The 12,795-nt window shown below is 37.8% G+C and overlaps 1 protein-coding gene across 19 annotated transcripts in view; it reads left to right on the forward strand.

Moving 5' to 3' along the window:
- Positions 1 to 12,795, forward strand: part of CAMK2D (calcium/calmodulin dependent protein kinase II delta) — a 216,154-nt gene that overhangs the window by 177,960 nt on the left and 25,399 nt on the right. For 8 of the 19 annotated variants that reach the window (XM_060246872.1, XM_060246876.1, XM_060246874.1 and 5 more), the window contains 3 exons: positions 3,145 to 3,204; positions 4,692 to 4,733; positions 8,145 to 8,193. In XM_060246872.1, the coding sequence (XP_060102855.1) occupies positions 3,145 to 3,204; positions 4,692 to 4,733; positions 8,145 to 8,193 (151 nt within the window). The remainder of the gene's footprint in view (positions 1 to 3,144; positions 3,205 to 4,691; positions 4,734 to 8,144; positions 8,194 to 12,795) is intronic. The other 11 variants (XM_060246884.1, XM_060246887.1, XM_060246886.1 and 8 more) reach the window with 2 other exon arrangements.

Below are 12,795 nucleotides of genomic sequence, written 5' to 3' on the forward strand. Positions count from 1 at the left end.
ACTGGGTTTTTAAAATTATTATTATTTATCATATTTTACCCCTCTTTTCTGCCAAGCTGCTCAGGGTGGTATACACAGTTCTCACCTCTCTCATTTTATCTTCATAGCAACCCTATTAGGCCAAGAGGGAATGACGGGCTCAGGATCACCCAGTGAATTTTCATAACAAGCAGTTATTTGAATGGGATTTGGTCAATCCCAATTCAGCACTTGAAACCCTACAGTACGCTGACTCTTTGTCAGACCTCATTATTAATGTGTGTATTGCATAGTACTGTGACAGCCAGATGAAATTATATTAGCAAGTACCCAAATATAACACTGTTTATTTCCTAGTGTTGCCTGGAGTCCTGAAGTTTATTTCATACAAGAACATTCCATATTACTAGGAACACCATTACAATCATATTTCAGAACCCATTTGTTTTTATTGCTGTCCTTTAACTACATTTGAGAAGCCTCCCCTTTAATGTGCATTAAATCTTGCTCTCATTTGGAGCAAAAGAATAAATGAGAGTCATGCTACTGGCCTATGCGACAAGATTATTCTACAGATCACTGGGCAGTTGTAAGGATTTTTAATGGTATATATACAAAAGCTAAGTGTTGATTGATGCTGATGATATTTAGGATGAGAATGAAGTATGAGACCAAGAATCCTCCAGCATGGTACTTTGTCTCAGCATGCATGATTTTTGCTGTACCATGCACCAAGTTTATTTAACTTACAAAAATTCTTCAAGGAACATAGTTAACATTTTGTGGAGGAGTAATCAAAGCTGATTACATCTGATTGCTAAGGTTGCCTTGAGATTTCCATGTCAATGTTAGGAGAGACACAGGGGAAAAGCTATAAGAAATATACAAAAGATTCATGCTATCGTAACAAATGCAAGGTTAAAGAATACTGAAAAGCAATTCATTGTGTTTACAACAGATTCTGTGATAAAGACTTTTTATAAATGACTCCTTGCAAATTACTATCCTCAACATAAAGTTACAAATTGATCCCACACACTGAAATTTCCACTAGCTGTCAAACCAGTTTCAATCCATAGCATGAGACAATTCCTTTGATTTCTTGAGAGTAGAGTCAACAAATTTTCATATCCTGAGGAACAGGAACCATAGGAAGAAATTTTCTGTCATTATCCACCTTCAACATCTTGCACCTAGTCTTAGGCACACCTGATACCTTGATCGTGTAGTGCTTCCTGTCCCTCAGGATGTGATAATTTGTTGACTCTACTTTCAAGAAGTCAAAGGAATTATTTTATTCTATGGATTGAAATTGCTTTGGCAGCTCACAGAAATTTCAGTGTATAGAATCAAGTTGTAACTTCATTGATATGTTGAGGATGGTAATTAGCATAGTTTGTATTCTGTGGCTAGTAATTAGTACAAAGCCACTTTTATTTAAGAAGTCTTTATTATAGAAACTGTTGTAAACACAATGAATTGCTTTTCAGTATTCTTTAACTTTGCATTTGTTACGATAGCACAGATCTTTTGTATGTTTGTTATTGAGATTTCCATGAGCAACCTTCGACAAAATACATTCAATATACATTAGGATTTTAGTGTTCTGACTCAAACTTGTGTGTTCAAACAGTTGCTGCCATTATTTGACACATTCACCTCTCTTCAGGGCTTCAGTGATTTTTTAATGAGAATAATTTAATATGATAAGTGGAAGTTCCATGCCACAAGTGAAATTTATTTATTAACAAAATGGATGAATGAATTCTTCTGTTTTATTTTATAAGTTATAGTTGAGTTTGCTTTTTACAGTCACCTGAGGCAAGTTTCTAGTTCCATTTCTGGGTTTGTTTGTGTTTAATTTTCTGTATGTAACGCTTTACCTTCTTGATCAGCACAACTTTCCATCTACTTTACCTTCTTGATCAGCACAACTTTCCATCTTGATCAGCACAACTCAAGTATTTTACATGTTATGACCAGAACTGTTAAAAGCAATGCAGTTTTTTTAAATCAAACATCAAGTTTTAGTTATAGCTAAATCTGATGTTGATATTTTTAAAATAAGTTTTAGAAATGATATCTTTATTATTTTAAGGACACAGCTTACTTATTATTTTCATAGCACAGTTCTTACTTAGTTCAACATGTTAGGCTGTGAGATAATATTTTTATCCAGAAGCTGCAGTTAGTTTAAGAAAGTATCTCTCACACAAATATGCAGTCCTCACAGAATATCAAGTGCTCTTTGAAAATATATAAGTATCATAACCTGTACTTACATAATCTGCACTCTGCCTAAAATTGTAGTTTAAGAACTTATCCATTGTTTTGCATTGATTTTTAAAGGACATGGGATTTAACCCCACAAGGTGCTAGAATTGTTTGGTTTTAAGCCATAGAGATATTGGTCTGATTCAGGTAGAGTTTCAGCTGTGCCCAGAGAAACAGAAATGTATTGTGTCATGCTGTAAAATCGACCGCTGAACTGGAAAATTGAGGATATTTTTGAAACAGCTGTTTTATTGATTCTTTGACATCAATATCCTGCTTGTGCTGCCGACTGCAGAATATATTTCTTATGACATAATGAAATGAATATGCTGGATCTGAAATACTATAAGCATTATTATATAAATGTGATTTGGGTAGGTTTGGGGTTTATTTCCCAGCTAGCAAGGAGACACTTCACTGTAGCCATGGCAGCACCTTGAGATTCACATGACTATCGTGAATATATGAATCTCCAGTGCTGCTGGCTTCCACATAAAACCCAATGAGGTGCATTTGATTTCACAGTGTCACATGCAAATGGGGAGATGGCCAATGGATCCCTGGAAATGTAGGCCTTTTTTTCTCTCAACTCTGCATTATCTGCCTGTTTCTTGGTTTTAAGCTACTTTCAGAGAATCTCTTAGTAAAAACCATGCACAGGCCTATACTGGACCTCCTAGAGCATTTCTGAACTGCCTTGGGAGAAGCTGCTATAGTTCCTTACCAAATCTGTTGCCATTGCTCCTTTTGAGTTTTATAACTTAATTCTTCTGTAAGTCTTTATTTCCATATCTATATCTGTATATAGGTGTTCTATATAGGGAGGTATAGATATGATTATACGCTGAGAGGTCTAAGGCTTGTCTGTTTCTATTTTCTGCATACCTACAGATAAACAACAAAACCAACGTGGTAACCAGCCCCAAAGAAAATATTCCTACCCCGGCGCTGGTATACCTGGATTTTTCCTATAACTTACCTTTTGAGTTCCATTTCTGGTTTTTCTCTCTTTATTTGCTTTCCAAAACTTTGAAGCTTTCCCCCTCTGTTCCTTGAGAAATGAGGGACTGCATTTTAAAGAGGCAGTTCATTGTGAAAAGTGTGTGTTTATGGTTAGCCAGTGTGACATGGTAAATTGATGTCATTGTACAGTAGCATTGGTAGCCATAGCCGGACTTTATTGCATGCTGTGTGTCAGAAATTGACTAGATTGCGCTTTTTGTGTTGCCCTTAGCTCTTCTCCTGATGATTTTCAGAATTTACAATGTGCTGTTTTTTTTTTAAAAAAAAATCATATATATGAATGTCAAAATCAAGGAGAGCTAACAAGATTATTGCTAGGCAACCACCTAATAGACCTTATTCCGCTTTTCTATCCCTGCTTCCTCAGAAAGCCCAGCAGGACTTTGCAAGACTCAATTGAGATCAAGAGACATCTAGTCCTAAGGCTTGTTATGAGCTATGGCTACCTTTCTGATATACAGGAATGATTACACCATAATAGACTCTGCAGGAAATTTATAGTTAATGAGTCAGGCTACTTATGCATCATAATTTTGCTTTTTTGTACTTATTTCCATTTCTCAGGGCTGTGCAAGAAAAGTTTAAAAATAAATTCTCTTCCATGTTTTGACAAATAGAGTTGAAGAATTGCCTTTTTAGATGCAAGGTACTGAAGGACAAAATCTGACCTCAGTTGTATGCCCAAAGTTCCCATAGCCAAGTGTTTTAAAAAGCTCTGGCTTGAAAGAGTCTTCTGTCAGGTATTCCCTCTAATTCCTTTGCATGAATTATGAAGCCATCCTCTTCCAACCCATGTCCTTAAATGACAGTATGTGCTTGTGTGCCACCAAGCCTTGCAATATTTTGGCTAATGGAAAGGCAAATTAAAATGCTGAAATTGTGCCATCTCCCATTGTTACTCTTTATGAGTTTTCATTAATTTCTGTGGGACAAAATGGATCATAGACTGATGCCTCTTCATGCTTCTAATGTTATCTGACCCTGCTAAACTTGGCGTGCTTCCTTTTTTTAATTTAGAGTGCATCTTATTGTATTAGTCAAGTAATTAATATAGATTGCCATGTTTTCTGTAGAAGCTATGATCTAAAAAGCAAGGGGTGGGAGTCCATTTTGAAAGAAAGTAGCCGGCAGTTTGAGATAGGACACTGTGAAACAGTGAATGCCTCTTTTGATCTCCAGAGCTTCAAAGTCCTGTGTGTGTATTAATCATGAATAAGGTCTTGCATGCTGCTGCAATAGATATGGCAGTCTCTCTTGCTGGCTTGCCAGTTTCATCCTCTGGCACCAGCTAACATTGCTTTAGCTTTTGTCAGTGCTTAGCACTTGTCATCGGGCTCTTCTTGTTCTCCCTCTTGGTACTGAGAAAACTGTTTACCTAGAACTGTTTTTTCTCTCTCTATTTTGTTCTCACTCAGGAGCCCCAAACTACCGTAATCCACAACCCAGATGGAAATAAGGTATACAGATCAAAAGCAAAGCAAAACAAACAAACCACTGTTCTTCTCATTCAAATTCCCTTCAGTATTCCAAGACACTGTGTGCTTAGTATGCAGAACTTCACTAGGGGATTCACCCATTAAAAGACTTCCTTCTGTAGAGTACTTTTTCTGCACACTTGCCAAGTTCCCTCTGCTGTAGCAGAGGTCTATTGAAGTCAAGGGCTTGTAACTTCTGGCAGGAGCCATTCTCTGCTACTGGTGTTCATCTCTGGCTTCTGACCTGCTGCCTAACATTCTTAAGGAGAAAAAGAAGGTTGACCTCAGATGCTGACCTTATATTAAGAAGAAAGGCACTACCAGAGATTCGTTCCATCTTGTGTTTCTCAGCATGCTCATTCTTTGCTTTAAAAGAGAGGTGGGACCTTGGTTTGGTTTTTGTCTGGCACATATTTCAGATTTTAAATTGTGCAGTGAGCGGCACCCAGATTTCTGTACTGTATCCACATACTAGCTCATGTATCTCCCCACTTACTTGTTTTAACACCCAAACATATCTTATAAGGACATACCTCCTCTCTTTCGAACACCCATTCACCTTACTGTCTGCTCTTCCCACCCATTTTCTGCATAAGATGGGGCCAGACAAAAACAGTATGGTCCATGAGCTTTGTAAAGGGCTCTGTGGAAGGAGAACCTTACTGACCTATGGACCAGAAGCTCCCCACCCCCTTTTTGTCACTTGATTTCTGTAAGGAACGTCAGCCTTTGAGAACATCATTCAGCTGCTCATACTTGGGGTGTGATATTTGGATTTCATGGGTATTATTGTAATACATTTTAGCCACTTATTTTCTTTACTCCGTTCTTCATGACAGCAAAGCATTTTTTTAATTACATTGTCGATTCCCCCTTTCCCCTTTGCATGATCTTGGAAATGAACTAAGCCAGGAGAGGGCAACTTGCAGTGGTTGAGCTGCTACCAGTTCATTCTTGCAAGACTCTTGGGAATAGCAGCTTTCCTTTACAAAACAAAAACCTAGCTTTTTGTCATTGTTGCACAGTTAAATCTTGTCATTGCCAATACAATTTCTGATATAGTTTTCAGTGCTGAACAAGTTGCCTTTTCCTGGACTGGGAAATAGTATAATTAGTGTTTCATAATCCACTAATCAAAGAAAATGTCTCTGTGTGCTCAGACATCAGTATCCGTGTCTGATTGATCTCATATAATTTATTTGTGGTGACACCATTTTATGTTTTTAGACTGTGTTTGAACAGCAACATAAGGTCACTGGCCTTTCTCAAGCATGCGTCCTGGGCTGTATTGTATTTACATCTCTCCTTCATTGTCCATACTTAGTTTATAATCTCTGGCCTATTTTACATAAGGTAGATTGTGACATTTACTTTGCTACCATGTGCCTGTGAATCATGTTTTGTCTTTCATGTTGGGCTAATATGCAGTTGATAGCCTACATTTTCACTAGCATCAGATTTTTGACCACAAAGCAGCAAAACCAAAGGAAATGAAACACAATGGCTTTTTTGGCATGACTACATTGGTAAAATAGTGGCAAATTGATATATAACTGTCCCCTGTACCGTAAAATGAAAACATAACCTAGACAAGGAAATCACTTGCTAGGGGAATTGCTGTTAAGGTCCATTATTCCTCCCCTTGGCCCCCCAAAAGGTATGTTTACATGGTGGGAGAAATGAATGCTTCCATGGATCCGGCTACTTCTGTAAGCTAGCATATGGTATTTCTTCTTGTACATGTGTGGACTTCGTAAACATTTTCAACTGTGTGTTATATAACCTATGACGCATGATACATCTGTGTATGTGGCTCAACTCTTGAGCGTTCTAACACCAGATGGAGCATGATGATCTGTTTGGATAAAGACATTGATGTTTAAGGATGGGTGTAAGGGCTGGGCTTAGTGATATATCCATTGGTTCACATACATCTTGTCTTTTTAATTGTTAATATCCTTTTCAGAACTTTAATTTGACTCAACCTTGTGAAAACACACAAAGGACATTGTTGAAGTATGTTGGTTAGGTTAGGATAGCCCTTTTATTCTACCAAGCTGAACACTGATCAGATCTTGCAAACAAGCCCACAGATATTACTAGCCCTTAAAGAGTTTTCATACCCTACTTTTTCACACATACCTGTGATAACATTTGTGGCCAAAAAGGGGAAACAACTGTTTCCTACCTGGAGGCAATTTATACTGAGACCCGTTCCAGTGACTGTTTACAACCTTATTATTAGCTATACCTTATTGTCTCTTGAATGAAGTGATGTGCCTGTCTTCTTATTGATAGGCTACTGAATTTTTTTTAATGTGAAAGAACCTTTTAAAAGTTTGTTTAGTAACCAGTAGGTATATGAAGAAAGCGCTATTATACTTTTTATCAGCTTTGACAGTGTCCTTCTGGGTGTACAAACCTAATTTTCTCATTATTTGTAATGCATAAAACTCTGAAAGCAATCAGAGATGCTTGCCTTTTTGACAGTGGTGGTGACTTAAAAATAGCTGCCCAGTGAACCACTGAATTTGTAAATTGGCAGCAAATGCTGTATCCAAAGAAAAATAAAAACCAGCTCTCATTTTGAGCTAATGTCTTTCCTTTTAACAAGTAGCCAATAACTCGCTGTGTCTTTGATTTGACTTACCATTAAAATGGTGGCCAAGATTCAAAGTACAGTTCTGCATGACTTCCTTTCTTGGAACTGAAATCTGCTATGCCATCTCACAGACTACCTCGGAAATTCTCTTCTTGACAGTGTTTTGTCATATGGCATAGAATGGCTATAGTCTGAGGACTACAACCCAAAGCTTCTTGGGGGAATAAGACATTCAGTTGTAAGTATGGATTTTTGAAACTGAAACAAAACACATCTATCTAAAACAAACATTTATTGGAAACCACAGATTGGATTTTAGCCATATAAAATCAGTGGGGTCTGATTGTGTTTATTTCATTAATGTAATAAACATCAGGATGCAAGTATGTTCAGATTTCTGCATGACATGATTTTTCTGCCATGCATACTTACTGGGTTTACAGTGGGTTGTTCTGCTTGCCAGCTAATGTAATTCACCATTATCTGTCTAAAAAGTACCATCAAAGGGCTTCAAACAGCCCATTTTTACAGTAATATTTCCATTATATTCCTGTGAAGTTCAAAGGAGGACAACAGGAAATATGTGGGATTTTTTTTTAATGTTCCCTTTTGGAACTGCTTGACCTTTGGTTTCAGGTAGAAGCAGTCACTCTTTGTGATTGTTTGTGTGTGCCTTGCAGTCACGCGGTCTGCTTCTGGGCTTTGCATGATTTGTACCACAACTGTAAATCCTGTAAGGAGGAAACCAAGAACAGGGGATCGATTAATGAATTTCCATTATTTCTCAACAGGAATCAACAGAGAGCTCCAACACAACCATTGAAGATGAAGATGTCAAGGGTATGTTTAAAAAAGAGATTTTCAAACACAATTTTGTTTATAATTCCAGCAGCTAACGTCTGATTTTATTTGATGTCAGTGTTTTATGCATTTTGTACATTTATGCATAGAGCTTCTGAATGATCTTGGGAAAATGTGTTCATAAAGGTTGAGTAGGTCCAGCATTCTCTCTCTTGCTCACTGGAGCAGAGGTGGCATATCAGAACTCCCTCTTCTTAATAATTTTTAAGAGTGGCTGGGCAAAAACTAGCAGCGAGAAACAGATGCAGACCAGTCGATTGCCCAAGAGCTCAACCATCAGTCACTGGCCCCACTGCTCCAATTTAGCCATGCTGTGTAGGAATTGTAGTGTTGGAATTATAGTATATAGGAAGAATTATTCTATGCCACAGCCTTTACAGGGATATCAAACTGATTTTTAGTATCATCAGTGATATTTGTTATTCTAGTGCCATATTCTTTACTGAACCAGTGGAAAGTTGGGTAAGCAGACTGTCATGGATTGGGTCATATGTTTCCTCCATGAATGACAGCAGAACTAGGCTATGAATTCCTTTCCCATCTACCTAGGACTCTTGACTTTGATCCAAAGCCCCTGTATGTCTATGCATGGACATAATCCTTAGTATAGGCCTGAACAAGGCAAACATTACCCATGGAGAACTGATCTGGACCTTCTCACATGAAGTATCATAAACTTATACCCCCTTATTGACACATTTATCCCCACATTTGAAGGTCCTGTGGACTTGGAGATGAGTCAGACATGCTAAGTGACAAAGAGGGAGGTATGTTCAGGGTTACTTTCATACATGTTCTGGATTTCATTCCTCCCAGGAATCCATATTGACAATTGTGGTAAACAGGGAGAAAGTACTTATAATTTCCTTGCTGCACTATTTTTCGGACCTGAAACAGCTCCTGTTTGCTCCTTTGGAGAAATGTGCATGCACAGTACATATAAGTTTCCCCACTTAGGTAAATAGCACTCCTTGTTTTGGGTTTGGAAAATGGTATAGGGAAGGAAGGCTTAAACACCCTCTTCCCATATGCCATGGGTCCCAGTTCAGAACCAAAACACATTGGAATCATGGAATGATAGAACATGTGAATCATATGAATCAGTCTTCCTATTTACCCCATTTCTGGGATAAATGTAAGTCAGACATTAGTGCAGGTTCCGTTCAATTCCCGCTTATATAGTGCCCAGTTTTGTATCAGGACTGGGACATGCATGGAGAAGAGAATTCTACCTCCTGCTTCCATGCTGTTAGTTTCTTGACCTTCAGTGGTCTCAGGGATATTTGATCTGTTGGAAAAATCCATATTTATGCCAAGGAACATATAGGCTTCCCTAAACAGTGCCCCTCCAAGACTGTTTCAAACTGGGGAAATTGTTGGCTAAGACTCCTCTCCAATGCACACCACAGTCCTGATTTGAAGCAGGCACAACACTAGACCTGAGGAAAACCTGTACTTCATCTCTGATTGTCACGTCTGACACAGAGTGGACCCCTCCTATGTACCCCCCACCCCAGCCTGTGTACTCTGAAATGCATAGCTCTCACTACATGTAGAGGAAGAGTATTGTCCAAATCAGGCATCTGATTAATTAAAGCTACAGTCCTGTGCATGAGTACCTTGCAATAAGCCACACTTAATGCAGTGGGACTTCTGAATAAATATGTGTTGCATTGCCCCGTAAATAAAACTGCAGAAATAGAAATTATTAATAAATTGTAATTTTATGTTGCAGTCATAATTACATATGCCTTCTCATTTTCTGTTTCAAATCATGTCTTTTCATTGCAGTATTAATAAACAGCATTTTGGGAAATCTGTTCAGATGCCAGGTTTGGGGTTTTCTGGCCCAGTTACTGTTTTTCATTTCAGTTTCCCCACTTCTTCCTTCTTCTTTAACACTCTTTCATATTCTCTAAGGACATGATCAATCTAAATTAAACCCTCTCATGTCCCACTAAGCTCAAAGAAGAAAATAAATGTTGGCATTTTTTCACTGAAATCAGTAGTAGGACTTAGTGTTTACTTTGGTTGGGTTCTGTTTTGTGATACATGTTAGTAAAATAGTATTTTATGAATATGAAGGAAATACTAAAGTAGTAGCTTAACAAGAAGGAAGATTTTCTTCTACTTTAATATTTTTGGGGAAAAGGAAACTGAGCATCATAGATACAAGAGTTTCATGGAAAGCTGGTAAACAGTCAATAAATGGGATATTGGGAAATTGCACACGATAATAAAGATAGAGTTTTTGATATCTTTTCTGAACATGAAACAAGTTTCAGTGAGTTCCAGCACTCACATTATATTTTGTATTGCAAAGACCTGTTTTTCAGATTAATGGAACTTCTTGTATGTTTGTTCGATAATGCCTTTTTATGTTATTACAGCAGGAATCAAATAATATGAGGCAATTGAACTCACCATTAAATGCAAGTCAGAAACTTTATTAGTCAAGAAAAGATAAGATGATGTTTCATGGGTACTTCAGATTTCAAGATGAAATGTGAATACATAGAAATAACCTGGCTTCTTTTTCCCTATCTTTATTATAGGCAAGCTAATATGTTTACTGCAGAAAGGTTGCCTCAGCTAGTGTTTCCCAAGGATCTGATTTGTGGTGCATGCCATTGAATCCTTTGTCTTCCTTTATCATAATGAGATCAATGCCCCTAGATATGATTGTGTGGTGTTTATCCTTTATCTAAACATAGCACAAAAATGAACCCTACAGGGAGAACACACACGGCTGGCCATTTCTCTTCTGTCAGTCTGAAAATGCTCCCCATGTGGCATGGGGACTTGTATAGAGCATTTTCCCCTAATCCACAGTGATATTTTTTTCTGCATCATAGGATTTCCTTCTGGATCAAAATCTTACATATGCTCTGGAACCCCTAGATAACTCCAATTTAACTTGTAGCCCTAATTTTAAAGGGACTTGCTTCCAAGTAGCCAAATTGACACAGTTGGTGAAAAGAAAAATCTTTTCAATATCTGGTTGAACCAATATCCTAACCTGTTTTGCATATTTATTTAAAAATGTATACCTTACCTCTTCTGAAAGTTCAGAGCAGCCTAAATAACAACAAACTTAAAAAGGCAGTATTGTCTGTTTAAAAATTAAAGTCTGTTAACAATAGTAACCATTGTTACTATTGTGACATTGGTTATTATTACTATTACTGTTATTAAGTCTCAGTTCGTTGAGCACTGACTATCCCTTGAAATCCTATTTAACTTGTTTCTAGTATCTGAGATTACTCTAGACCAGATGGCGAGCCAAATTTCTTTGCAAGAATCAGATGTGCAGGAATTATCTATCAATAGGTCTTAAAATAATGACCATATTTGTAGACTCAAGCCACATAATGTGGACTATCTTTCCTGAAGTTTTTAGGGCTTATCTCAGTGGTTTATGTATTGTATTTATCTGCATGTATTGTATTTATCAGGTGTCTTGTAAATGCAATCTATCAGTTATATTCAAAATCATTCTGACTGATTTGCATTGACAATAGGTGAACCACAGTGTTACAATCAAAGTAACTTAAGACATACTGATTCATTTGGGAAGAAGAGAGGATAATTATTATTTAATGTTTTATTATGGGATTCAAAAGTGATTGTGCTCCTGTGCTGGCATCTGAACAGAAACAATTGTGATGAATACCTTTCCCTTAATCTCTTTGCTGAGCTTCTTTTCCACAAGAGTTCTTGTTGATGTATTCAGAGATGTTTGTTTGTATGTGATTAAATTCCTCATTTTGTTTTCTTTTTGTTTTGGCCTTCTTTCTGTTCTTTCCTCACATCTGCATGCTCACATACAGCTGTCAGAAAGGAGGGTGACATGGAGGTGTCCTCATGTTCTGCTCACCATTCCTCTTCTCCCATTGCTTCTTCATCTTACCGGTTACCATCCTTCTTGTGTCCCAGCGGCCACTCCTGCTGCCTATGGCTTCTGAGGATTCTGATCATACTCTACCTCCTCATCTTTGTTTGTTCATATGTTGTGTTTCTTTCCATGAATTCGGCGACAAAGTCCAAGAAAATCTCACATTCACAGAATCATTTGCATGAATCTGAGTCCTTCCCGTTCACTCCTTCCTCTCTTTTGTGTAAGTTGAGAGACAGACAACTCACTTGCTTCCCCTTACCCCCACTTCTACATACAGTGGCATGGACAATCCATGGCTTGGATCCCACCTAAAATTTTTATGAAGCATTATGCCCCTGCCTTCCCCTTCCTGTTGAAGCCCAAAATGCCTTCTGAAATGCTGCTCCTGGAGGATGAGCTGGGGAGAGGGGAGGGAAATAGCTTGGGGAGGTCAGCCCCAGGAGGGTGGGAATAGATTAAACTCTCCTCCCTTCTACTGCAGATCTTTTTTTAAAAAAAATTCAGGATCCAAATCCATATTTAGAGCTGGCCTAAAAATGCAGCTTATTGAAATCTGATAGCATGTTATTTCTCTAATGAAATTGGTGAATAACTTGTTTCCATGAATGATTCAAAAGTTGGTTGATGTGCTGTGGTATGCATAGGTAAAGAGAGGGCTTGCCAGCAAAAATTCTGATTTTGTC

The sequence above is a fragment of the Heteronotia binoei genome, chromosome 9 (assembly GCF_032191835.1).
Source record: "Heteronotia binoei isolate CCM8104 ecotype False Entrance Well chromosome 9, APGP_CSIRO_Hbin_v1, whole genome shotgun sequence".
NCBI classification, from domain to species: Eukaryota; Metazoa; Chordata; class Lepidosauria; order Squamata; family Gekkonidae; genus Heteronotia; species Heteronotia binoei.